The sequence below is a fragment of the Epinephelus fuscoguttatus genome, linkage group LG6, assembly GCF_011397635.1.
Source record: "Epinephelus fuscoguttatus linkage group LG6, E.fuscoguttatus.final_Chr_v1".
NCBI classification, from domain to species: Eukaryota; Metazoa; Chordata; class Actinopteri; order Perciformes; family Serranidae; genus Epinephelus; species Epinephelus fuscoguttatus.
The window spans coordinates 38054899-38081352 of NC_064757.1; the positions used below are offsets into that span (position 1 = coordinate 38054899).

The following is a 26454-nucleotide window of genomic DNA, read 5'->3' on the forward strand; positions in this document are numbered from 1 at the left end:
GCCAGCTAAGTGGTTCCCTGTTTCTAATAAAAAACAAATCAAATAACATGGATCCCTAGGGGTTTATAACACTAGAGTCATGAACTCTTGGGCAGATAAATCTCTTCCAAATATCCCCATACAAAGGCATGGATGTGGGAGGAACTTGTTGGCTTTGATTGTATAATTTATAAGCCACAACGTGCTGAAGAGAGTAGAGGAAGGGAGGGTGGGGAGAGCTCTGACCACTCAGCGATGGAACAGCCCTCTCGACTGTGAAATGACCTGATCTTTCGAGGTTGGCCATTACCTTTTCAAAGTGGTCCCGGTAACGCCGATGGCAGGAAGTGCATGTGTGTAAAGCGGGTTTGATGTTTAACTCCTCAGCGGCGGTTATCCCCAGGGTCTGCTCATTCCCAGCCCTCGACCCCGCAACTCTGCTTCCCCTTCACTCTCCGGCCCCGTCAGCTCCTACCTCTGGCAGCGCGACCAGCGAGAACAGGAGGAACAATACTGCGTTTGTGCACCGCTCTGCACTCGGCCTGCTGCTAAACAAATGTTCGGAGGAATTCTGGTGGCTGGCCTTGCCCCTGGGCCCAGGCTGATCCCACAGTGACTTCATAAACACTCTCTGGGGCGATCAAAAGAACAAATCGCCCTTTATAGGGAGCTATATGGTGATGGAATTATTTCCACACCAATTAAAGTTTACTTTTCTCTCCCCTTGCCGTCATGTGGACTATTTATTTTGCTCCTGCAGCAGAAAGAGAAATGTTCTGTCGCCCAGGGCTCAGACATGCATTTTTGGGGAGGTGCAGGCTTTGCAAGGGGGTGGAGTGATGAAGGCATGACAATCTAGCTTATGCCACTTTCTCCGCCTATAATTGCCACTGATGTTGTGGTAATATTTACAGGGTGGTTTACATGCCCACTGTCCTAAATAACTTGTTTTCATGGCGGTTGGGGCATGTTATTTTACATGTTTGTTTTTTTTTTAATTCAATTTTCTCAGAGGCGACTTCTTACGAAATCCCGAAAATCAAAACCACTTAAGTGGGAGAATCTAAAGCGTATCCCCTCCCACAGTGGAATGTATGAAATCCACAGACCCTGTCCTCAGGCGGTGGTGTGGCTTGACGGGGTTGGAGATGAGGGGGATTGAATGGCCGGGTGACATGGATCCACACCCAGACCTTCAGCCCATGTGGCCCTGAGGTGACTAGTAAAATGATACATGCACGCAAGATAACTTTGGGCATTATGTGGCCTTTTCAGATACAGGGGAATTCACAGTTAAAAGGGTCTGCTCCCCCAAACTGCAAACCTCCACATGAATTTGACTATGACAATGTTTCTTTGGATAATCCACATATCAAGCTGTTAACTGCTTTTACACGGGACTGTTTCTTTGGTAGACAGTAGTTCTGACTCAACCCGAGGCTTTTGGGTTCATTAGCATTTTACCAAATCTGGATTCAGTGTTGAATCTGCTTACACCCGAATCCTTTCAAATCCCTTATCAAATCTATTCAGGTTTCGCTTTAAACATGAAGCAAAAAAATAATCAGATAGACGTATATTTAAGGACTATAACTCAAACATTGACATTCAAATACTGAAAGATTTGATTAGATTGTGTAGACTCTGATTTGAACAAAGTGTTTTACCAACTGGAACCGGATCCAAACTGGAGTAGCCTCATCTCAAACTTATACAAACACATCTTTTCTCTGACCTGGCCTCACCTGCTAACACCTGCCACTGCGAGTCCTTCCCCTCAAATCATTTTCCCGCACCTCGGCCAGGCCTCAACTTGGCCCAGCACCTTTCTGCTTTTTATCTCCACTGATGGAGCCAGCTATTGAAGCAACCTCAACGCCACCGCCCCCCCATCCCCACCCCTCCCCAACCTTTCTCTCTGTCTCTTTACCGCGCGCCTGCACAATAGCCTAGCTCGGCAGAGTTCCAAGAACAGTGTTTGTCCGATCACCACTGCAGCCCCACCCCCTTTTTATTGGTGTGTGTGTGGAGGGACAGTGAGTGAGTGAGTGAGTGAGTGTGTTGGTTTGTGTGTGTGTGTGTCTGTGTGTGTTTGTGTGTGCACTGTGTTTTTCAAGCAGCCAGAGGGAGGTGTGGCTGTATCGTTATGGTAACTTAAATTGCCATAAAAAAGGAAAGAAAAGTACAGAGCGGGATATCTAGGGGGAGTTATGTCGAGCATCCAAGATTCTGGAGGTAAAAATCTGCGTAGACAGTGTTAGATGACTCGCAGCTGGAGTGTTTCCAGGCCTTTGATGGGAAATAAACTCTCCCGATTGAATCATCAGTACAAATGAGGAGCAACTGTGTTGGAAAAAAACTTGGCTCTTTGATTAAAAATGCAAAGGCACACACCTTGTTTGTCAAAAATAAGGAAAGTGCAGTGGGGTAAACATCCAGTCACTGAGCTTCAACTTCTGTTGTGTATCTTTTTAATAGCTTTCAGAAGTTAAAGATTATGGTTTGTAGAAATGTGATTGAACACTCGGCGATTTAAATCAGTTCTGTTTAGGATTGTGGGTCAATTGTGGATGAATTCAGCAACTGTCCTGTGTTGTTTTGTTCCCATTCTCTGTGACAGGTGTCCTCTTCATGGCAACAGGGGCTGAGGCTCATGGGTAGTGTAGTATTTAGAGCTAGACATGCCAAAACTGACAGAAAAACCAACATTTTTCAGTTGTTTTTAGTGATCAAAAACTGATACGCATAACATGAAACCATAGTATCTTCATCCAAGACACCCCTGTGTGTCTGTGTTGTGCAACATCACCAATCACCAGAAAAAATTGTTGGCATTGAACATCTCTGCAAACCACGGATATGTTACATTTGTATTATTATGTAGTGGATACCCTGTGGTTAATGTGTGGTTAGGTTTAGGCACAAAAACTACTTGGTTATGATTTGGGAAAGATCATGTTTGGGCTTAGAGAAACTGTTTTGGGGGCACAGTCATGGCTGGAGAAGCCATCTATGTCTTGGTAATAAACAACCACTCTTCATGGCGCTATGCCCGGTTAAAATATGGCACTAAACACGCTTGGTGGCTGAAAAGCTGCTGGAAATTAATCAACGACTTGCTGAAAAACAACTGGTTTTGTTGTTTGTTGGTCACGATCAGTGGTGTGAAGCTTGGCAGGAGTTGCCAAGCCATTCCACCAGCCGATGACAAAGCCGCTCATAGACGACATCTGTTGATATGATACGTATGAAATGTACAAATGTAACATGTTAGTGATTTGCAGAAATGTACAATGCCAACATTTTTTTTTTTCTGGCAGCTGGATTGGGAACTTGGAACATTTCATAAAAAGAAAACTTTAAATTGAGAATTTACAGTTGGGGAAAAATACTTCTGGAACTAGCACTATCTCCCATTTTGTAACTCAAGGAACAGGATGTTGGATGTGTCAAGAGATTTCAACGTGCACTTCATCATGTGCTTGCTTTCTCTCATTTACCTCTTCATCCTCCAACAAAAACACACATACACACTTGTACACACACCTCTTCTCAAGTCCTAAGCTTCTATACCCTGAGCCCAGCTGCTCTGCCAGGGTAGGCCCGTTTCATTCCCTTTTGTCCATGCCACTGACCTCCGAGCGCACTGGGAGCGCACCTCTGCGGGGCCTGGCCCGAAGCCGGACGCTTGATGTGGACATTTTTGGAGCAGCGGGTCCCCCTCACCCGGGCAACCAGGCCCCTTTGAGCCCTTACCCCTCACTGTTTGCCCAACCACTCTTTCCTCCTCGGCCCACTCTTCTTCTTTTTCGCCGTGGGACTGGAAGAAAGCTTGAGAGACAGCGTGCTGTTTTGTGCTCGCTGCTTGGTTGTGCTGCTGGTGGCTGGCTTCCTACGGTGCACCAAAGCTCCCATTCACTTTCTCTCCCTCTCTTTCTTTGACCTCCTCCAGGGAACGAACCCCTGTTTGATCACATTAGGGGAGAAAGAGAGAGATCAGTGGTGCTTTTGACATTCCCACTAGCTTTTGACAGTCTATGTGCTGCTGATCAGTTTGCCCGGCACCAGCAAGTGGCCTCTTTTGAATTTCTCCTTTTTCTTTTATGTTTTTTAGGCCAGGCATTGTGAAGCCTTTTGATTAGAATGTGTGGGTAGAGCTTAGCAGGACTGCTGCATCATTTCTTATTTCACACTTTTCTCTTGATCTGCTCTCCCTTCTGCTGGAAAAAAAAGCTTGTGTTGACCACTTTTTTTCAAAATGTCAACTTCTGCGATCATATATGTAGAAAATCGTGCACAGCCACAGCAGGCGGATGTGCCGCTCTGACAGCGTCTTTGTGGGGATCAAAGCTGAGGCAGGCTGATATTTTGGCCACTCAAAAAGCAGAAATTCCAGCACTGTGGAAGTTTCTTTAAAAAGCCGAATTGCAGCGTGGGTGTCGAGCAGTTGCTCACTTTGATATTGTACTTTTCTTATCACTTTTTAGAATCGTTCTGATAGTGCACCCCTTCCCCTCCCCTTTGATCTGCGAGGCATATTTGAGAAAGCTGACACGGTTTGGGGTATGACCACTTTACATTCATTGGAGGCCATGCTTACAAAGAAGCAGAATATCCAAAAGGCTTAAAGAAGAAGGCCTCTGGAATCTTGTTTTATTTATGCCAAAAATGCCTGGCCACAATTAACCAACCACAACCATTCTGAATGTCAATTTAGGTCATTTTCTACCCTCACAAAAGCCCCAGACTTGGAGCCCATGAAGCAGAAAAAAGCTGATGTAATGGGTTTAAGAAAATCTCCAAGGGGAGTCAAACCTCACCCACACACCCCCAACTACCCCTCTCCCCTCCTCCCTCCTTCTCTGTCCAAAATCCCACCTCTTATCCACCCTTCAAACTCCTCCTGACGCGGTCACCACCTTTGGTCACCACCCAAATATGGCCGCTTTGATCCCCAAGTGCAGCAGGTTTGAAACTTTTTCAGGAAGAGTTTGAGCTTTAACAGTTTGTGATGCTAACCAAAAAAAAGGGAGAAAAGGTTTATGATTCACTGATTTAGTGTTTAGGGTGGGGGAAGGGGAGCAGGAGATGAAGGCAAAGGGACGAGGGAGAAAAAGAAAGAAGGAGGGAGGGAGGGAGGGAGGGAGGGAGGAGGGGGGGTAAAGAAAAGAAATCCCAGCCTTGGCACACACACACAGACTCTCTGTGCAGCGCAAAGCACAAAAGAAACCTGTAACGCCTCCAGATTCCTTCTAGTCGAGTATCAAAGACATGCTTTGCTTTAGAACAAGAGGCTAGTGGGTAAGATAGGACTGAGTGAGCCAGTGAACCCAGCACTGGCTCGGTTGGGTGCTGCGAGTTAATCTCTCAGATAGGATTTTTCCCCCCTTCTTCTTCGTCGTCTTCTTCTCCTCCTTCTCCACCTCCTCCCTCTCTTTGGGGATATCGGTATTACTGTGTAGCTCTGAATAGAGGGACTTGTCTAACCTGATCGCCGGTCAGAGAGAGGCTCCGAAAACACGCAGAGATGGTTTGCTGCTTTCAAGTTCAGGTGGAATAAACTCGCCCACTGGTCCATCTGATGCCTTTAACCATAGCTCGTGTCGCAGGCCTCCAGAATAACCAAAAAATACTTTAACTTTAGGATACAGGGGGGTACTGACTCAAACGATAACTGCATCTGATCCAGGACTGTCCTAGCAAACTTTCTGTTGCTGCCACACACACTCAACACTCAATGTCTGCCTGGTTAGCATGAGCTAACACAGCAGCAGCGGCCACTGTCCCAACAAACTCACTCTCAGACAGAAAATGGCTCAACTCATGCTAATAACCGTCAAGTAATATTAGCAGTATGATGCTAACAGTTAGCTTTGTGTGCAGGTGGACTCGCACAATTGCTCCTATGTTTAATTGTATGGCTATACTACACGCCATTCCATTCACATCATAGGCATTAGATGAAGTACTCTATTACTGTCCATATCACTTTAAGGGTACTGGTATAGGCACTGGCATCATCATTTTCAGCTCTAATTAATATAAAGTGTAAGTGTAATATAAACCAAAATGAGCAGTTTCAGATTGAATGAAACAGCTGACATTTTGTTGATGATGTTAAAGTTTTTATTTGAAGTTTGTTTGGATGATACTTTAAAGTTTAATTGACTTTGCAGTCCAAATAATGCCTAAAAATTTTACTAAGTGTGCTAACTTGACCGACTTGACTGTCTCTGTGTTAGGACAGCAAGTAATGATCTTCATTATCAATTAATCTATCTTACCATTCAGCTGTTTCTCGAAGCCCATTGTCTTGTCTTCAAGGCGACATTGTTCAACTAGCAGTCCAAAACTCAAATTTAATTGAATGACGATAAATAGCAGAAAAAGCTGTTGGAACTGCGTGTTTGGCCTTAAAGGAACTTAAAGGCTAATTGCTAATCAGAATTAATTTTCTATTGATCCTGCTTTGGATTTTGAATTGGAATTGAAAGCTCATTTCAGTCGATTTTTGATTCAGAATCTGAATCTTATCTACAGTAGAGCCTAATTTATACTGATATTTGACATTATATATAAAACATTGTATTCCCGGATACTCGATTTTTAACAAACACGTAACATAATGAAACATTTTTTGTAATGATCCTATAAATTTAGTAAATGAAGAATTAAAACCCAAGAGTGGAGCTGAGAGGGAGATTTTAAAGATGAAAAATATGTTTGTTAGTGATCTTTGGTGGACAAACAGTGACACTGTTTCTAAGTTCACTCAACCAATAGCTTTGACATCTCTTTAATGCGCTTTGTTTCTTATTGGCTGCCAAATCTACCATACAGAGATCGGCTGATATCGGCCACGCCAGTGTATCAGGAGGGCTCTGATAAGCCTCTGTGTACGCACTGCAGTATGGAAAAACCTGCATGTGTCTTACCCTTAGAGCCACAACAAAGACAAAAGCAGTTTGGAGAACATCCAAATAGCTTCCGGTGCTCCTGTTCTTGCCATCCAAGGTCTTTCCTTAAGGAATATAAGCAGGAAGCTGAGTGATGACTCCCCTCTCTCCATCTAACCGCCCCTGATTCCGACCCAATACATGTTTCTCCATCACATTATTCCTGGAAATGGCCCAGGCTTTGTTTATTCACATTCTCATTTCCTCTGGAATATCATTAGCTCCTCGGAGGGCCTTGAGCTCCTGGATCGAGCTTTACTCCTGTTTCCTCCCTCCAGGTTGTCATGAAAGGTGATCGTGCAGCCATTCACAGAACCAAGAGAGCAAGCGAGAGACAGAGAGAGGCAGGGAGGATAAAAAAGGAGACACAAGCGAGCCAAGAAAAGACTTGGGAAAGTGTCAGAGGCTGATTCTACATGTGGCAGTTTTCAGAAGGAAAATCAATCTCTCAAACGTCTCCTCGCCACTTATTCTTCCATGTTTTCTTTAAAGGTCGGTACGTTTGAAATGGAATCATGAGGTTAATTGCTGGTGATACTAAATGCATTCCTCATGTGGTCTAATGGTGCCTTTACTCTTCATGTCTTTTCCCTGGAGTGCAGCGTGACCTTAGCAATCCAACCCGGAAGTGATGTAGGTGAGCACTTCCTCTGGTGTATTTGGAGCCGCAGTAAGTGTTTCCTAAAGAAAACAAGTCAGAGGCGGCCGAAATCTGAAACCAGCGCTAATGCTGGCTGCCTCTCCACCGCGCCTCCCTCCCTCCCTCCCTAAACCCTGTGGCCAAGGGAAAGTGGAGGTAAGGAGGGAGGGGGAGTTGCTCTGACTGGACGAAACCCTCCGCCTGTGCGCTCATTCATTTAAATGTGTGAACATGTGCATATACTCTAAGTCCTGTTCACATTCCTCCTACAATCCTCAGCAAACACACTGTGTGCAGCGCAAGCCAGCGTTCTGGTCAGCCTTGCCTGGTCTAGCCGCGCCCTGACAGACACCGGCACGCACGGCCAAAATGGCTTGTTTGTGCAGTTGTTGTGTGGAAGGTCATTCACTAAGTTAAGTGTGTGTGAGGACAATATGAACCTGACCTTTACAGATAGCCCTGTCTGTCTCTCCACTGAGGAGCGCTGGGATTACAACACTCATCTCCCGCTGTAACTCACACACACACACACACACACACACACACACACACACACACACACAAACACACATGTACAGAATATATATATATATCTGTGTGAGAGTCCACAGTCACTCTGATTCCGTACTGCGGCACTCCACTTTGATATACCAGGGCCGCTGTGCAAATTTGGCAAGTGACTTTGGTCATCTGAAGTGTTTGCCATTCCCTTAATCTAATATCTCAAAGCATCAGGGTTTAGGTGGTGCAGCTTTTGATTTCAGGCCAGCTGCTCGCCTTGAACATGTTTGATCTCCACAGGCCACCTCGGCCGCCGCTCCCACATACTGTAAATCCAAATACTAAAATTTCACATGGAGACTGGCTGCAGCGAAATCCTTTTCTTGTTCCAGGTGAAAAGTCACTGAGTTGAAGAGAGAGCTGTAACATCATCCACTGACTGACTTCTAGTGAAATCATATTGTGAGGATGTAACCACTTTTATCCAAATTTATCATACTGAGCAAAGGACCCTTTTACCGCATGAAACATCAAAGTTGAATGATAATTGTGATTTTTTTTTTTTCATTTATTTTGTTGTATCAAGATTTATATGTCCATTTTGGCCATCGCCATCTTTGAATTTTGGAGCCATATGTGATTTGAATGAGGGTGAAGTTGTGGAGGAACGAGGGGTGGATCAGACTCAGACTGTAGCAACGCCTTGCAGATAGCCTGACACTCACAGTGGCCACGCTTTGAATTATGCAGAAGCTTAAGTGTTAATAAAATACTAACGGGTGAGTTAAATAAAAATTCACCCTCAGTGTAGTTGTCATGGATGTACAGGATGCTGTAAACATGTTTGTTTCTGCTGTAAAGTTGGGCATTTTAACATGGGGGTCTTTGGAGACGGACCCACTTTTGGAGCCAGCCTCAAGTGGACATAAGAGGTACTACACTTTTTGGCATTCTGCTTCATTTTTTAGCCTTGGGGGTTGCTGCTTGGCTGAAACAAATGACTGATTAGTTGATCCACCGATTTGTCTGTTTAATAATTGTCAATTTGTCCTTTTTTTTAGCTTCTCATTAGTGAAAATGTTTAGCGTAACATTTTTTTTGTCTAATGTGATAGTAAACTGAGCATCTCTGGGCTTTAGTCAGCTAGTTGGACCAAATGAGACAAATGAAGTCATTGCAGGAAATTGGGATTGGCATTTTTCACGATTTTCTGACTTTACAGACAATATGGTTTACCGATTAGTAAAAAAAAATGATCTGCTGATTGATCGATAATGACAATAACCATTATTTGTAGCCCTAAAGCTCTTAGTAAAGAAAACTTCTTCCCATCCATGTGTTCGTATGATACATGATGTTTTTGGGAATGAAGCTGCTGTAGTGTCCAGCTGAAAACCTGCAGCAGTTTGAGCTTTTCTGCTTCATGGCTGAGACCACAAAAACACTTGGGAATCCTCTTCTTCCCAGCGCCCCAAACTCTGGGGTCTTGACAAGGTTGCCGCCATGTTGTCCACTCCAGAGGGCAGGGTGGGAGCGAGACGAGGGAGGGGAAGGAGGGCAATATGGGCCTATGCTCTAATCCCATTCCAGCAGGCCGAGCAGCAGCAGCTTGCGCCGCATTCCACAACTCCGGGGGCTTTTCGGGTGGGGAGGGGAGGGCGAGAAGCATTCCTCCATGGCCGGGGCCATCAAAGACGCCGCACAACATCAAAGGCCACTCAGAGCCTAGGTGTTGATGACTGCAATCCTCCCCTCAGTCCACTTTTAGCAACCTCAACCCCTCAGCCCTCTAACACACGCACACATACAGAGCGGGGCTGACTGCGCCAGGTATGTGCACCCTCCAGCCTCCCTCCTTCCTCCCCAGGCTCACCGGCCATCCTGCAGTGGCATTAATCATAGCTCATTAAGTAGTGACTTTTGTTTTATGGTGAGGGTTGAAGAGGAGTGGGGCAGGCTGGGACAGGGGGATGCCACTGATATTTGGAGCAGAGCTGGAGGTGGACGTAGTCTAGCAGCACAAAGACTGAATGTGGTATTGAGCGATGGTAGAAAATCGTTGTGATGAATTGTGTTGTGCTGAAATGAGTCATTGAATTGATTGGTTAGAAAGAACAACAAAGTGATTCATCATTTCAAGTCATTTCTCAAGCAAGAAATAAGAAACATTTTTCATTTTCAGATGTGAAGATGTTTCTTTTCTCTGTTTTATGTGTTTGAATAGTCATTTTTTTAAGATTAGACAAGCATTTTGAAGACATTACCTCGGGCTCTGGTAACCTGTCTTGTCTCTAGTTTGTCTTTTTTTGTGTGTGTGTCTGTGTTTGTTGTTTGTGATACCTCATGATTGTTGTTTTTCTTTTTAATGCCTCTGCGCCGGCAATAGGCATGGCCGGAGGCATGTTTTCGGGTTGGCCGATCATCCTATTCTATGAACTGGATATCTCAGCGCAAACGTCCTCTTGGACTCAACGATGATATGATTTGGATTTTGATGGTCAAAGGTCACTGTGAACTTGCATCCATCGTACTCTCATGAATGCGATATTTTACAGAAACCTTGAAGGAACTTCTTCAAATTTAGCTCAGATCTTCATTTGGAATCAACAATTAACTTATTAGATTTTGGTGGTCAAAGGTCAAGGTCACCGTAACCCTACATCTGTGTCATTCTCATGAATGCAATTGCTCAAGAATGCCTTGAGGGAGTTTCCTTACGTTTGGCACTAATGGACCTAACAATGACCTGATTAGATTTTGGTGGTCAAAGGTCACTGTGACTTTGCATCTATCTCATTCTCTTGAACACAATATTTCAAAAAAACCTTGAGGGAATTACTTCAAATTTAGCTCCAACATTCGCTTGGAATTAATAGATTTCGGATTAAGCCGATTAGATTTTGGTGGTCAAAGGTCAAGGTCACTGAGACTTTGCGTCTGTGTCATTCTCATGAGCACAATATCTCAAGAACGTCTTGAGGGAGATACCTTAAATTTGGCACAAACGTCCACTTGGACTCAAGAACAAAGTGATACAAATTTGGTAGTTGAAGTTCAAAGATCAAGGTCACTGTGACCTCACTATGTTTTTGTCCGTTAGTCAATAATTCATATGTAATTATGTCACACAAATGTCTAATAGGATATAATGATGAATTGATGAAATTTTATATCTAAAAGGTCAAAGGTCAACTTCACTGTGATACAGTGTTCTGCAAAAGCAATTTTTTGGTCATTACTCTAGTGTGACTCTAATTCCGGGTGGCCACATTGAAACTATGCTGACTGGAGAGACCTTCTATGCTGCCGGAGGTGGGAAACGTGTGTGAAGCATCCATGTTTGCGTGACTGGTGTGCGGAGGCATACAGCCGTGAGATAGTAATTCTGGGTTTTTTTTGTAGAAAGTGAAGTTGTCTTTTTGTAAATGAAATCCTGTGTGTTGGGGAAGAAGAAAACGTGTACTCGCAACTCTGTGGTTGTGTGCTGCTGTATAGAATTGTGTATTAATGAGCCCCATTTCCCTTTGCTTGTTACATTGTTAGTCATGCTAATGAATTCACTGTGGCACCTTGATGCTGACAAATAATTTATGCGCGTGTTCACCTACTTTTGTAATTGTCCTCATAAGGACAGCAGCCTCTTGCACACGGAGACAATATGTTTGCTCGCTGTTGTTACTTTATCTTTGCGCATAGATGCTGTGATCTCTTCAGAGAAGGAGTAGGGGGGAGCAGTTGTTTCCACTCCCCTTCTTCTCTTTCCAAAATGGTGGCATCCAGCCCAATGTTGACCCCTGAACTTTGTCGGCCCGTCCTTTGTTCGTGTCACTCTGGGTTTTAAAGACTGAAGAGCTGAAAGTGACACCAGGGAGACTTTTGAGTGTGCGGACACACACATACACACACGCCATTGACGGTTTCGGGATGCACTCGCAGAGAGTTAATAGAGTCACAAGCTTGGGCGTCCTGCTCAGTGTTAAAGCTGTCAACCCCGGAGCCTTGTGCTACATATCAGGACATTTACATGATATTAGGTGTCCTCTGCCAGCGTCCCCTGCTCACACTGAAACCATGACACTTGTTTGCTTTGCCCGTTGCTATGAAGATGCGTGGAGGTGATTTTCAGGGAAGGTTAAGGAGGGGACAGCGAGTAGTTGGGGGGGGGGGGCAAAGAGACAGATGATGACTGCACTGAGGCGCGCATCACAAAGCTTGCTCAGGGCACACCCTTGACTTTAGGAAAAGTTTTCCTACCCAGAGGAGAAGCTTCTGTCTTCAAACACACTTAATTAGTTCATTCACCAGAAGTGTAGAGTGATGTTACATTCCTCACATCGCAATAATGTCGCTGATGTTCCATGTTTTGGTTTTTTATCACACTTTTACTTTACCTTGGTTTTGACTGCCAAAAGAAAAGATGGACGCCGGGCTAGCTCGGCTAATTGTTCCTCTAGTCCCAGCGGAGAAGACAAAAGGGAGGAAGTCTTCATTATTTGAGAGGAGAAGCAGAGGGATCCCTTTACGGCGATAATGTTACAGGAGGTGGAGTGTCGGCCCCACCTGTAGGGCCCTCCCAGCTGCTCCGCTGTAACTGGATCCCGCTCCCTCTCTCCTCAAGGCTACCAGCCCTCTTTGAAGTTATTTCTAGTGCTGGGAAAGAGGGGCAGAGAGCGACTGAGAGGGGCAAAGAGTGACTGGGAGAGTGAGAGGGGAGGTGTGTGTGTGTGTGTGTGTAGTGTGTTAGTGCATGCATTTAAGTGTGTGAGTCTGCGTGCATGCTATACATAGAAGGCTGCAATTCAAAACTCCCCTGTGCAGTCTGACATTGAACCTCTGTACGACGATGAGAAAACAGCCACAACATGCAGAGTTGTGTTTACAGATTGCTCGATATATTGTGATATAAAGTAAATAAATCAGCCTCTCTGGAAGCCCAGCAGACGTGTTATTTATAGGCTAGAAACAAACAACTCGATAACTTGATTGACAGTTTGTCAGTGCATAAAAATCAATAGAGCAACTTAGAGAGCAGTGAAGCAGGTCCTCTGAGCAGATACATTTTCAAAGTAAGAGTCTTGATGTGTAAATTTCTCTATAGAAATGAGAAATATTTCACATTTTCCACATTTATTTCCTCTAAAATAGTTAAACTCTGCAAATCAGGTGGATTATTTAACATCTAGGATCTTATTTTGACACGATAACTGACCTACCTGTAATGACAAAAATGCTTCTATGAAATAGAGATAACCAGGCGGTGATTCAGAGCCGACAGCGGTGTAATAGGATTCACAAATCTCAAGTTTCATGTAAGTTCAAGATCAATATTTTGATAGTAGTTTTGCCTGAGGCCGCTTTTAACTTGATATGATTTTTGTCAGGAAACGTACATAAAGAAAAAAGAAAAGCCAGACCGGATTCGTCACATCTTTGAAGACTGGCGGTAACCCTAACCTGTCTGCAGCCAAGGACACTGGCTGTAAATCCTCCGGGCGAGGTCTGTGTGTCTGTAAAACACGCACATCCTTATCTGCCGCAGAGGCTTAACCTCACAGCACCTGAACTAAAATGACTTGCTAGAAGGAGAGACGGAGACTTGCCGTCCTCGCCTGCTTCATTGAGGGTTTTTTGGGGTCATCTTTTGGATTAAGGCTCGGTGTTAGGCGTTGATTTCCTTCCTCTGTCCTTCTAACATGATGTCTGAGCTCCTCAGGGTTCAGACTGTTTATCCGGTGGCTGGTGGGGAAGGTGTGTTAATGAAACAGAGGAGATGTGGAGGGATGAAAGCTAGAGGAGGCATTCCACATGAACAGATGGAGAAATTTGACCTTTGACTTATGGCTGTCAATCAGTTACCACATGTATCACTTGTATCATAATAAGAAATGTGCAGTTATGAATGTAAATTCGACCTTGTGTAGTGTGTCTGTAAATCTGACCTGTTTCTGTGTGCAGCCATATTTTTATTGGGAGCATTTTACTGTGTTTGTAGATGAGATGTGGCTGCGTCTGTGTGAAAGTACTTTTCTCACATACTTTAAATCAGGTTGCCACTTTCGCCCACAAGCACCCATCACCTCATCTGTTCCACCCTCCGTATGTTTACTGGAGGTCTGTGGCGCGTGTGCTGGTGGTGAGAGGTCACTAGTGTCCTTATTACCCAGAATACAGAAGAGGGTTGGCGGTTAAGTGCCTGCAGGTTTGTAATTGGTTAAAGCATGCTCCCATGTCTGGCCTGCAGAGCACAGAGGGGGTGAAGCTGACTGTGTTCTGACAGTTTGTTGTCAGGGCGGGTTGCTGCAGGGTCGCTCTTGGTGGAGGATCTGGTGCTAACATGGTGTTGACATTTGTTTGTGTGTTTTGGCCAACAGCTTTGTGCTTGTTTGCTGGATGTTACATAATGGAGCATCCATCTTGTGTGCCAGTTTGTGAAAAATGCTTTGTAGATATTGCAGGTGGTCGTTTAGGCTCATTAGGCTAGTGTTTTTTATTTTTTTAGGTCAAATTTTTGATGCTCATGATATGTGCTGAAGAGATTTTGGACATTGCTAGATTGTTGTCCTGGAAAGACCGACCAGCCACATCTAAGAAATGTAGCTCTGGAATGACTGAAACAAGTAAATGATCAACAGGAAATAAATCAACAATTTATGATTGTTTCAATATCTTAATAAGCAAATATGTCACTAACTTTTGTTCTTGCACAGAGGTTTTTTCTGTTTTTTATTTTGTTTGTATTGCTTTAAATTGAAGACTGAAAAGATTTATGTATCTGGTTTTGAAATTTTGGGTAACTGCAGAAATGTGGTTGTAGGATATGGAAAGTCTGCATGCAAATTTTATGCGCAACAACTATGTATACCACATCTGGTGCGCATCATCTGCATTGCCTTGTCCAAGATTAATTTATGTATTGTGTAGTTAACATTGGCCCCTTAGACATTCTTTGTTTGGAGAGGATTATGTTGTGTGCCTGTGTTCACTCCACACAATAAAAATCTGTCTAAGGGGCCAACAATACATAAACTATCTGGACCTCACATTTGATGCTGTTGTAGCGAGCCCACAGATGTATAAAGAGACCTGAATACAGTGTTGAAGGCAGGCCTCAGTCCATTCCTATGAAAGTTCCTCAGGGGTGCATGAAGCGCCATGTATGAAATTACCCAGATTATTGACAGGTGGGCGCAATGGAGACTTCAATTGGCGGAGCGAGCTACTTCCAGTTTAGCGCTCTGCTAACTTGATTTAGGATAAAATGATTTAACTGTGTGGCTTTTCTACATGTTCTGAATGTTATCAGACTGAATGGATCAAATTCTGATAGTGAAACGAGTCTTTTCGTGGAGGCTGTGGCGCTCAAACAATTTATCCACTGATCTAAAGACGTCATTTTCACAATGTAAGGCTATGTGGAAAAAGTCTTATTGGGCCCAGTGTCCTCATGTGATGGACTAGGAAGTTGTAATTCCACTGTTTGGCCACTACAAGAATTGGTTTAGAAACCCAACACACTTCCTGGGGGCCTGGGCTAGCCCCGTTGTGTGACCAACATATGTTAGCAAGTGCATATCAGCTACATTATCATCTTTGTCGTACCTGAGTTGCTGGGTGATCTCAAGCCATATGTCGTCCTTTATTTGGTTGTTGAGGCAGTTGTCGTGGTGTTTGTCGTACAATATTGGGTGTTGAGAAACCAAATTGCTTGGTGTGAAACGTCTTTAAGGGATTGAAAGATGAATCTTAAATTAAACCACTGGTTGTAGCCGATACAAGTGCAAGAATCAACCAGCACGTTCAAGTTTAACTACTATTGTGTGATTTCAAGCAATGACAAACGGTTGCAAATTGTTCCTTCACCTATATTATCATGTCAGATTATTACTTTGACCATGCTTATGACAGCTACAGTCGTGTTTTGAGCCACATTATCTCTGGGAGTGAGCTAGTGTTGATTGAAAGGTAATGGATGAAGTTGCAAACACTCACAATAGGCTGATGACTGTTTGTGTTCGTATACACCAACATGCTGATGAAACTTTTTGACATGTGTATATGTACCCTGCCAGATGGTGTGAATGTCTGCAGATGTTCCATGAGACTCAGTTTTGTTGAAGTCTGTGAAGCTGTGGGTGTCTGGTGCGTTTGTTAATGTCTAGCCCTGAACTTCCTGTTGGATACCTCTCCTATGTCTTGTCCTGGTCTGAAGAGGCGGTCTCTCTTTCTTCTTCTTCCAAAACAGCTCTGAGTGATGTGTGTGTTACAAGGCTCTGAAAGACACCACAGGTCCCAGGGGAGACGTGGTCTGTGGCCTGTGATCAGACATACCCACCCAGCCATCCCCATCCCCACAGCCCTCAACACAACCGCCCGCCACCTCTGTTGGCAAGACTGGTGTGCTTTTCCGGGAAGTTGACAATACTCCCCCCATAGAGAGGGAGCCCAGTGCTGGGGAGAGGAAAGTGTTGGTGGAGGTGGTGGAGGCGGCAGCGGCAGCGGCAGGGAGGGGAGATGGAGCAGGTCGGAGGGGTCGGCTGCATTAAAGGCCCTGGGAGGTGGGCGGGATGCTTCTTCACTGGGGTGAACGAGTTCACAGTGAGCATACGGTCAGTAGTGAAGGGAGAGTTACCCCTCGGTCACCCATGATGTGTTTCAGGCTACGCACTAACCTCCACACACGCCTGTGCTCAAACAGTGAGATACGTAAACACATGCGCGACGCTGGGGAAGCAGGTGGGTGCGAGGACTGGCAGTGTGCCCGGGTTTTTCTTCTTCTAGATTTTGTGTGCATGTGAAATTGGTGCCAGCTCTTCTTCCAAAATTCATAAAAGAAAAAAAGAACCTATGAACAACAGATCTGTCCGGTTAATCATTTAGCCAGCTTCACAAAGAACATCTTGTAAAAATTGTCTCTGGCTGGCACACGCTTCAGACAACAAGTTAGCTTTGATTGTTACGACAGACACTCATCCTCCGTGTGACCTAAATGCCATCGGAAGACGTGTCGGGACTCAGTTCTGCGTTAAATATTTGCGCCTATGATTTCTTTATAGAGTTGATGTTTCAAGGACATATGTGCAGGGGTCTGTATCTGCATCCTGTATGGATCGCTTTGGCTCAGAGATCATTCTCTTCTCCAATCCGCCTACTTGCCTTTGATGTTCTGAGCTCCTGGTGTGTTGTAGCAAGGATGCCTTGTTGTAATGCACAGCACATTAAGCACCATGTTTCAGCAAGATTTTATACCCTATGAGCATCAGTTTTCCTCAAGTTCACAAGGCTTTCCTGCCCTGTGGTGTTAAAAGTAAGAGAAGAGCAGAATCTGTTTGAAATTTCTGCTTTGTCACAAAGAAAGCTTTTTCTTTTTAGCCCTGGGGATGTTTCATGTGCAAATACAGACGTTTGGAGAAGTTGTAGAGATTTCAAAGGCGTTCTGGAGAATTTTTAAAAAGTTAAGTAAAACGCCAAAACAAACTTGCTGATGATTACTTTTTTATGTCGACCATTAATTTTCATGTTGAAGAGGTGGAAGTGCAAGTGAGGATAGAATTTGTAAAGCGCACATGCACAGCTGTGCCAAATAAAAAGACGAGCTCTTTCATGCAAGGGCGATATAGCATGGTGAGGGCAGGGGAGGGCGACTGTTTTGGAGGTGTGGGAGGGATGAGGGGGGTAATGGGGGTCTGTAACCAGGGCCACCAATAATTTAGAGGCAGAGAGAGGAAAAAGGGGCGCGGCAAGGGGAGAGCAGAAGAAGTGGTTGTTGTATGATCAAAGGCTCGGCGAATTGTGTCACAGACAGACGGAGAAGAATGGCGTTGGATAGTGTGACTTGCATTTTGATTTTCTTTGAGAGCTGGAGGGGAGGGGGTGGGGGAGTCAGGGGTGGTGGGAGTTTTTAGAAGTAGGGCCCTGTTTTGATCCCATTACCAACTGTTATCAGGTCACTTGTTCATGGAGGAGACGAGCACAAAGGAACGGGAGGGACGGAGTTGAAAGAAAGTTTTGTGATTTATGGTTTTTCTCTCAGCTCAACCCAAACTTAATTTCAGTGTTTTATTTAGCAAGGAAAGTTTTTGGTTTAGAAAACTTTAAAGTCCCCTCCTGTCAAGTGTCTAAATAACAAAATATTAGTGCAATAGAAACTAGAGATGCACCATATTGTTAAATTCTGGGTTGATACACATTTATGAAAAACCATTTATTAACTGCTTTCAAAGTCTTTTTACTATATATAATGTATCACACACACCAACAAATTTCTCATTCAACCAGCTGTACTGGTTAAGGTTTCTCACCAAAAACTTCATTTAACAAAACTGCCCACAGCTAATGCTAACTAGCTCTCCTCCTTCTGATGTCAACACAGAGTTGTTGTTCACAATGTAGTGTTATCAGGGAAAAGTACAGTGCATCCCCTGATGCATCAATAGTGAGTTTACTGCATCCTTTAGTCTCGGAGGTGTGTTGTCTCCAGGACGTCAGGACACCATTAGTCATAAGCCTTGCTTTGAATTACATGGGACACTACCATCAGTGAATGTCATTTTATGGGCCAATTGGCCGATGGCAGTGGACAAGGTGAATATTGGCCAGTACTGTTGTGCGGTCAATAATTGGGTGCATCCCTAATGGAAACTATAGTTGTTACAATACCAGTATTCAGAAATGCCTCAGATACTGCTGAAAAAGCTTGATCAGGTATCGGTGAGTTCAAGTCTTTGCACTGATCTGATATCACTTAACTTATTTATAAACTTTAAAGTAGTTTCACCACACATATAATGACAGTTTTCCTGGAACAATTGTTCTTCGCTGCTCTAGAACAGTATGCTACGCAGCAAGTTGTGCTGTGCAGCCACTGGCAACTACTGTTTTACAGCAGCGAAGACAAAGAATTGATTTCTGGTAAATAATTTAAGGTTAGCTGGCAATAAAATTTCAGCAATTTGGCAGTTTTTTCAGCAAACAGTTCTGAACCATTTATGCCAAAGAGCTTGATGGCTAAAAACAAATACTGCCAGTTAGAGTAATTTCATTCAACAATGAGCTCCACCATCTTGGACGCTGATTCAACATGCTGAATCAGCCAAAAACAAAAAAACAGCCGACAAGGACCAACAAGTGCCAACGGTGCGGGACGCATTGAAAAAACGAGGGCAACAGTCGCTCAATGACAGTCTGACAGTGTCCTACTGTGAGCTTGGTCTGTCAGAGCCTTTATAAAGCATTTAAAGATGCATCACATAATAGAGCGCAACAAGTTGACCAAAGCAAATGAGAAAAAACAGGATGACCTGTAGCAGCAAATGTTGGAAATGGCATTCCAACAATGAAAAAACTCCACAAAGACAGCCCAAAAGCAAAAATGATAACGGATAAGACGTCAAATTCATTGTTCTGGACACATTAAAAAGCATCCAATATGAGCAAGAACTCTCTACAGGTGGTTTTGCAGAAAGGGGTGGGGGTTGGCAGGGGGTGTGGCCATCTTAAGTGACAGGTGGAGTTCAAATCCCCGCCAGGATTTCATTGAGAGTGTGGCCTCTGTAACAGGATATTCATGTGAAAGGCTGCCTCCCCCAGGGGCAGGACAGGCAGGGCAGAACAAGAGCCGCCCCCTTGTGGCACTTCAGGGGCACCGGATGCCCTTCACCCAGAACGGTGGGTATGGAGGAGCGGAGCAAAGTGGAGCAACGGGGTGTTTCCAGTGGGCTGAGCTTGTGTGATTTGGGGCCTAACAGGGAAAGCTAGCAGTTGGAACACAAGAGGGGACAGTGTCTGTCATTTCGTGTGTGTGTGTGTGTGTGTGTGTGTGTGTGTATGTGTATGTGTGTGTGTGGAGGCACGTTTGCATATGTGCTCGTTACTCTTTTGTGCGCACGGCTTGTAGCTGTGACCCACTTCACCACATCACCGTCTCTCATCCAAACCCCGAAGCTCCTTTTGCTTTTGCTCCCCATCCCCACATCCATCAAACGCCTACGTCAACATCTGACAAAAAAGAAAAATCCCTGTGGTGGAGATAATGGTGCAATGTCCAGCCTCTAAAATAACAACATGGTCCACAACAACAACACTGCCCCATTTGGAGTGCAGGAGCCCCCACACAATGGCCCAGTGTTCAGGGACCCAGGGGCGCAGGCGGGGCTCCCTGCTGCCATCCAGGCTGTTAGACAAGCAGGAGAGAGAGGTCATAATCACATAGCAAGCAGCGCTCCACTTCCTGGTCCTCCTCTGGGTTGACTCAGACACAGATCCTCTCTTTAGATCCCCTCCTACACTGCCACTCTGCTTCCTCCCTAACAGCATGCTCATAGAGTATCTCACATTAAATTCCAAATGTTACCTCAGCTGACTGGGGTGTGCAGCATGCGTCAGAGAATTGTTTCAGTTTGTGGGAGGATCAGGACAGGATATGCAGGTTGACTGGAAATCTGATTAGGTTTTGCTCTTTGATCTTTGTCTTTCTCTTCAATTCTGGCGTCCGCCAAAGGCTGAGAGGGAGGACAGGCTCTGACATTATCATACCAAATGTGTATGTAATGTATACCTGTGCTGCCTCGCTGCTCCTGCCAGCCCAAGGCTAATATCTGTCTTCCAAACAGTCATCCAGAGCACGGCGGCTCTCTGCTCGACAAGAAGCAGCTTTGAGAAATTGCGCAGTGAATCTGAAATGCAGGCGAACAAAGTGACTGCATCCTGTTGGTTTGTGGAAAGGTGTTCTGAGTCAGAGTAGCCTTGCTTCATGATGCCCTCTTCTTGGTTTTCATCACTCTGTTGATCCATTTTGTTTCGAAGGACAACGGCTGTGATTGAAAAATGGAGCATAATCTTTCATGTTTGTCATTTTTGTGCGAATGGGAGGCCAGCGGAGGAGGAGGAGGATTCAAGGATGAGCATTCTTTTCTTTAAAAGTGCAATTAAGAATCTAAGAAGCAGTGTACTTTGGTCTTAAATATTCTTAATTATTCTTCCAACTTAGATACCTTAAAACAGGTTTACTTGACTGGTGGCCTGAGGGCTTACTCTGGCCCAAATTTAGAATCTAAAGAAGGAAAAAAGCACGTAAATAATGGACATTTTGCCACAATCATTTCTTCAAATCAGCAGAGCACTCCTGTGCACGTGGCCTAATTTCCTTTGAGCCCTGCAACCAGCCAGCAGGTTTGAAAGGCATGTTTCTTTCTTATTATAGACAGAAACCGTAGAAAAAGAATATATCATTGGATTTTCAAATACGTAAATGCATCATGTGTGGAAAATGCCTCCGACAGGAAAAATATCAAAATTAAACCACTTTATTTTACACAAAAGAATAAAATAAAATAAACCGTTTGCTCTAACCAGATGCTCTAAAAAACATTAAATTCTCTGTTCCTCAGCACAACTTAGAAGTCATGAATGACTTGGCTGAGACCGACAGTCATGTGACAAAAATTAATTGAAACTTCAACTGAATTGCAGGCAGTTTACAAAGAGAGGACAAGAGAGGTTGTAAGTACACTCTAAAAATGTAAATTGCAATGTAGTGAAATAAATAATTGGAAAATGTAATTACTGAACGTTACTGAATAATAGCTCAGGGGAATGTCTCGCCCAAGGCCCTTAGCTTTCTTAAAATGTGACCCCCTGAACAGTATAGTTAAAAGAACTACTCATGAGCGTCTACTGTTTGTGCCTGTCACTGTGATGTTAAAACTGATGCCAACCTCTTCACCAGATTTCCTTCCTGAGGCCAAAGCTCCACCGTGGAGCTCTATAGCGGCACACGTTGTCCACATTCCTTCCCTATGACTCCTCCATAGTCCACCTGATTTGCATTTGACCCCCTCACTCTGAGCTAAGTCTTTCCCCAAAACCCTTCAGGTCAGGGGCTTGACCCCTCCGCCTTGTGGCACTGAAATGACGAGGCGCTCTCTGAACATCTCTTCAATTGGCCTGCTGCACGACTAACCTGCTCCCAATGTGATGAAGTGGGGTTCAAAGGTCAGGGGTCAGCAGAGGGAGAAGGGTATCTCAGGTCATCAGCAGTGGCCCAGGGGGCCAGAGTGTCCGAGGGCTCGGCGCCACAGTGCTGGCTGATTGGGGTGCTGTGGTCATTGGGTTAATAGGATAAGTGGCCTGCAGGTCAGTTTGGCCCAGTTCTAATGCTAATACAGGAGCTTTGCACTGTTGCCAGGCTGGGGAATGCTTCCAGGATTTTGGGACTCCACTTGGTTACAGTTTTAATCCAACCTTGTTTGACCAGATCATTAGTTCATTCCAGTGAATGAGTTGCTGTTCTTTACTTTCTGCTTTCATTTTGTTTTTGGTTTGTGTTCGTCTTTTATTGCACTGTTCTGTCCAGGCGATGGCCTGCTGTGATTGTCAGCGTTATCTGTTGACTTCCCTCATGATACAGACGCCTCTCGGGAGTTCATACTAGGGCATATACAAGATTGATGATTAGATAATGCTCTCTAGCAGCTTCTTGATGTCAAAGAGTGGAATACAGATTTGTTTTATAGTCTCATTCTGTGTGAGCCTGTTCGGCACTAAGCTGCTCTCAACCTTCTTCACCATGTTCCCAAAGTCAGGACAACTCAAGTAACCTAACGGAAGTGCTCTGAGATAAATGCTTTCAGATAAATGCTTCTCTTACTTTGCAATTAAAGAGGCTACCACCTCTTTCCTTTTTGGGCCCAGTGAGTGAGTCAGTGTTTGTGATGCCTGCCATCCCTGAGCTTTAATCTTCTCTACAGACTTGGTCCAGGCTGCTTGCTCCGCAGAGCCTTTTGGCATAGAGAACTGGGCCAATTTAGTGGCCTTAAGTGTAACGGGAGGACAACTCCAGATAGTCTGATAGACACTAATCAGACTGCGTGTGCACTGGTGTGAAACATCAGCAGTTTAATAAGAGGGGATAAAATGGATGCAGTCATTGTGCTTGTACGCACTTTGTTACAACACAATGGAAATGGCAGCACAATTAATCATTTGCAGCAGTAAGAGCGGAGGCAGGCTTAACGTACCTCTCCTTAAGTAGAAATTCTGTGAAAACCTGCCACGTCAGCAGATCAGTGAAAGCACAGAAATCCATGTTTTGCTTATCTGCTGTTCTTTGAGAGGTCCGGTGGAACGCTGTACTGTATGTTTAGATCCTGCATGATTTTGCCGCACACAGCGAATACTTGAGAGACGTCTAATGCTCTTAAGCTCTTATGTTTCATTATGGAAAATAGGTGACAAGTGGATTATAAATTGTTGCAGTCCCTCAAAGAGGGGGAGCAAATCTATAAGCCGGCTGATGCCAGGACCCCTCTAACTTTATGCATCGTGTGGGGCAGCTTTTCATGTTCACGTCAAACACCGCACATGCTACATTTTTGTTTCTCTGCATTAGGAACTCGAGACACAAAATGCTATGTATAAATGTGACACTTGCAGCCAGTTTTGTTGCATCAGAGGTGTGACTAAGATGATATAAATACTTATCTTTCACTTCTGTCTCCTTTCCAGATGCATCCTTTGGGACTATGTAATAATAACGATGAGGAGGACCTGTATGAGTACGGCTGGGTCGGAGTGGTGAAGCTGGAGCAACCAGAGCTGGACCCCAGTTGTCTCACCGTGCTGGGAAAGGTAAAGCGCCATCTTAGCTTTGTTGTAAACATACTACAGTTAGGACTTGAGTCATTTTGACACCTGAAAGGAGCAGTGTGTAAAATGTAGTGGCATCTAGCAGTGAGGATTGCAGATTGCAACCAGCTGAAACTTCTCCCATGTGCCAAGCATGAACTCCTGGTTAGGATTCCTTCAGTGTTCATTGTTCAGGAAGTTTTACCAGGAGCTGAATTATCAGTAGAGGTGTCCTCCTCTCCAAAACAAATGGACCAGGTTTGGATTCAGTTCAATCAAACTCAAGTTTGTTTGCCTCCTAAGTGCGGTTCGTTTGGGCAGGTGTGAACACAGCAATCACACTCCGGTGTGCACCAAAACAGCTGGACTGAGACCTTCTTGAAGAGGTGGTCTCAGTCTGGTTACAAACAAACTCTGGTGCAGTTCATTGTGATAAGAAGGTGTTCCGACCTGGATGTGAACCAACTGCAGTCACATGACACATTGTTTGTGTTAAACATGAGCATGTTACAGTCCTGGAGGATTATTAATGTGCACCTCCTCCTGTACTGCCTTAATATGCACATTCAGCACATCCAATGCATCAAAACATTGTTTTCTAGTTGGAGCCGCGCCTCGTTTTCAAACTGTATGGTTTGACTAAAATGAACAATGACAGCAATATAGTCCACGATGAGCAGCGCTAAAATCAACCTGCGTAGTTGTCCCTCCATTGTGACATTAGAAAGTGTCACATTTATCTTGCAAGTGTACTCTTCTTCAACGTTTGCTTTACTTCCTGGATTTTACCCGCATAGAAATTTTGACCAATCAAGAGCAGCTTTCTCACACAAGACATTTGATCTGGTCTGCTTGTAAATGCTGCCGTGACAACACGAACCAACTCTAGGCAATTATACAACTTTGTAACAAAGTTAGTCCCTGATTATATATATCCCCTTAAATCCTACACACTGGACCTTTAATGTGATGCATTGCGCACTATATTAATTTAAGACGTACTGCTTTATTCATTGCATATTGGAAGTCTGGCCATATTCAGGGTAAAAGTACTCATCAGTTTTTAAGACCCAGAGTTTTATCTATCTTTTTTTACAACTATCTACAACCAATTTGCACATGAATACACTGAAAGAATAATAACTGGATTGCTATTTGCCTGTAAACAAATAGCAGCCTGTAAACACAATCTCTGAAAGTCTTAAGGGTACAGATCAAAATACAAAACAATGCTATCAGGTGTATTGAATATTTGTGTGTGAGGTTTTTGGCTCCATGAACGATGAGCAGAAACGTGCAGACAGCATCGTTTGGTACAGTCAAGTCAGGGAAAATGATTTCCCTTGTACTTAATTAAACCCCTCGAAGAGTCTATCTTTGATCTCTTGTAGTCGCAGAGACAATTCACGGAAGGATGATTTAGTTTTATTTTGTTTCTGACTTCCCATCGCTGAGAGAATGAGTGTGAACTGAATCCCTCCCTTGTCTTTCACCAACCATCCTCCCTCCCTCCTCCAGTGCTCCCAGACCCCTCTGGAGTCTCCGAGTGGTATTTTATCATGCTTTAATTAAGTGTTCCTCTTAATGGAATGTACCAACATTCCCCGGAGGATGAGGGGTGGGGGGCGGCTATAGTCTCATTTATCCTGTGCATGCCCGGTGACCGAAAGAGAGCAGCCATTCATAATTTAAGGAGCCCTTGTGCCGTATAGACATGCTAATGGTGCACTTTCCTTGGTGATGGTTGCTGCTACATAGCTGATGCATACTTATGCTGAGACCTGAAAACTGACCTAATGTTCAGCACTCAAACTCCTCTGCGACTGTAGCTAAGAATATATCAGTGTCACGGTCGACTTCACTCATGAGGAAATGGTCTTCATTGAGGTGATGCGTCCGTGTTTGAGGAGCTGTTTACAGTTCCAGAAGGAAACCAAGGGAACTGTAACAGATTTAACTTGTCGTTTACCACTTACCACTACTTTAATTGCCATGGGAACAGTATACTTTTGAATGGTAGGACTGACATGGGGTCAGTCTGTAAGAGAAGAAAGACATGACTTTTAATGGCAGGTTGTGGAAGTTTAAAGGGGAACTCCACTGATTTTACACATCAAAGTTTGTTTACAGGTCTTGCAGAGGGCTGTTGCATATTTGTGAAAGGTCAAGTTGCATTGTGGGTAATGTAGGCATCAGGAAGAAGAATGCATAGAATATCAAAGGCAAGACAGATTCTGCTGCACTGATGCTGATTAGATTTTTACTTTATAACTGCCCATGTTGAAAGGTTTTGCACACTGAGTCCATTTTTGTCATATGTTTGAATCCATTGCTCAGTTGGTGAAGCACTCTTCAAAGTAACCATACCAATAAAGGTACATGATTCTAATTCAATTCAAATAAACACAAGAAGTTTGTGCTCTAGAGAAAGGATCAGCACTCAGTGAATAATGTCCTAAGCACTATGATAAGCTATTATGGCAAGGCTTAACTATACAGACCAGTGAGCAGTGATAACTAACACGTCTTTGGGGTCATCGGGTGGGAACCTCCTTTCACCAGTGTTTCGTCTAGTTGGTCCCACGACACCTCCAGGAGGCTAGACAGTGATCTCTGGCGTCCCAGAGACACTCCCCTAATGCCAGGTCTCACTGCTCCCCGCACCAACCCAATAACCTCCTTTACCTTACTTACACATCGCTTTCTCAGCCCAAACAGCACCGCCACCTTCAACAAAACCCAGGCTCCGTACATGCG

The 26454-nt window shown here is 44.3% G+C and overlaps 1 protein-coding gene across 3 annotated transcripts in view; it reads left to right on the forward strand.

The window, feature by feature from the left end:
* znrf3 (zinc and ring finger 3) overlaps positions 1-26454 on the forward strand; it is a 246047-nt gene that overhangs the window by 21802 nt on the left and 197791 nt on the right. For all 3 annotated transcript variants that reach the window (XR_007449501.1, XM_049578490.1, XM_049578492.1), the window contains exon 2: positions 23578-23700. Coding sequence is in view for 2 of the 3 variants with exons in the window: in XM_049578490.1 (XP_049434447.1) it covers positions 23578-23700 (123 nt within the window). In the remaining variant the exon portion in view is untranslated. The remainder of the gene's footprint in view (positions 1-23577; positions 23701-26454) is intronic.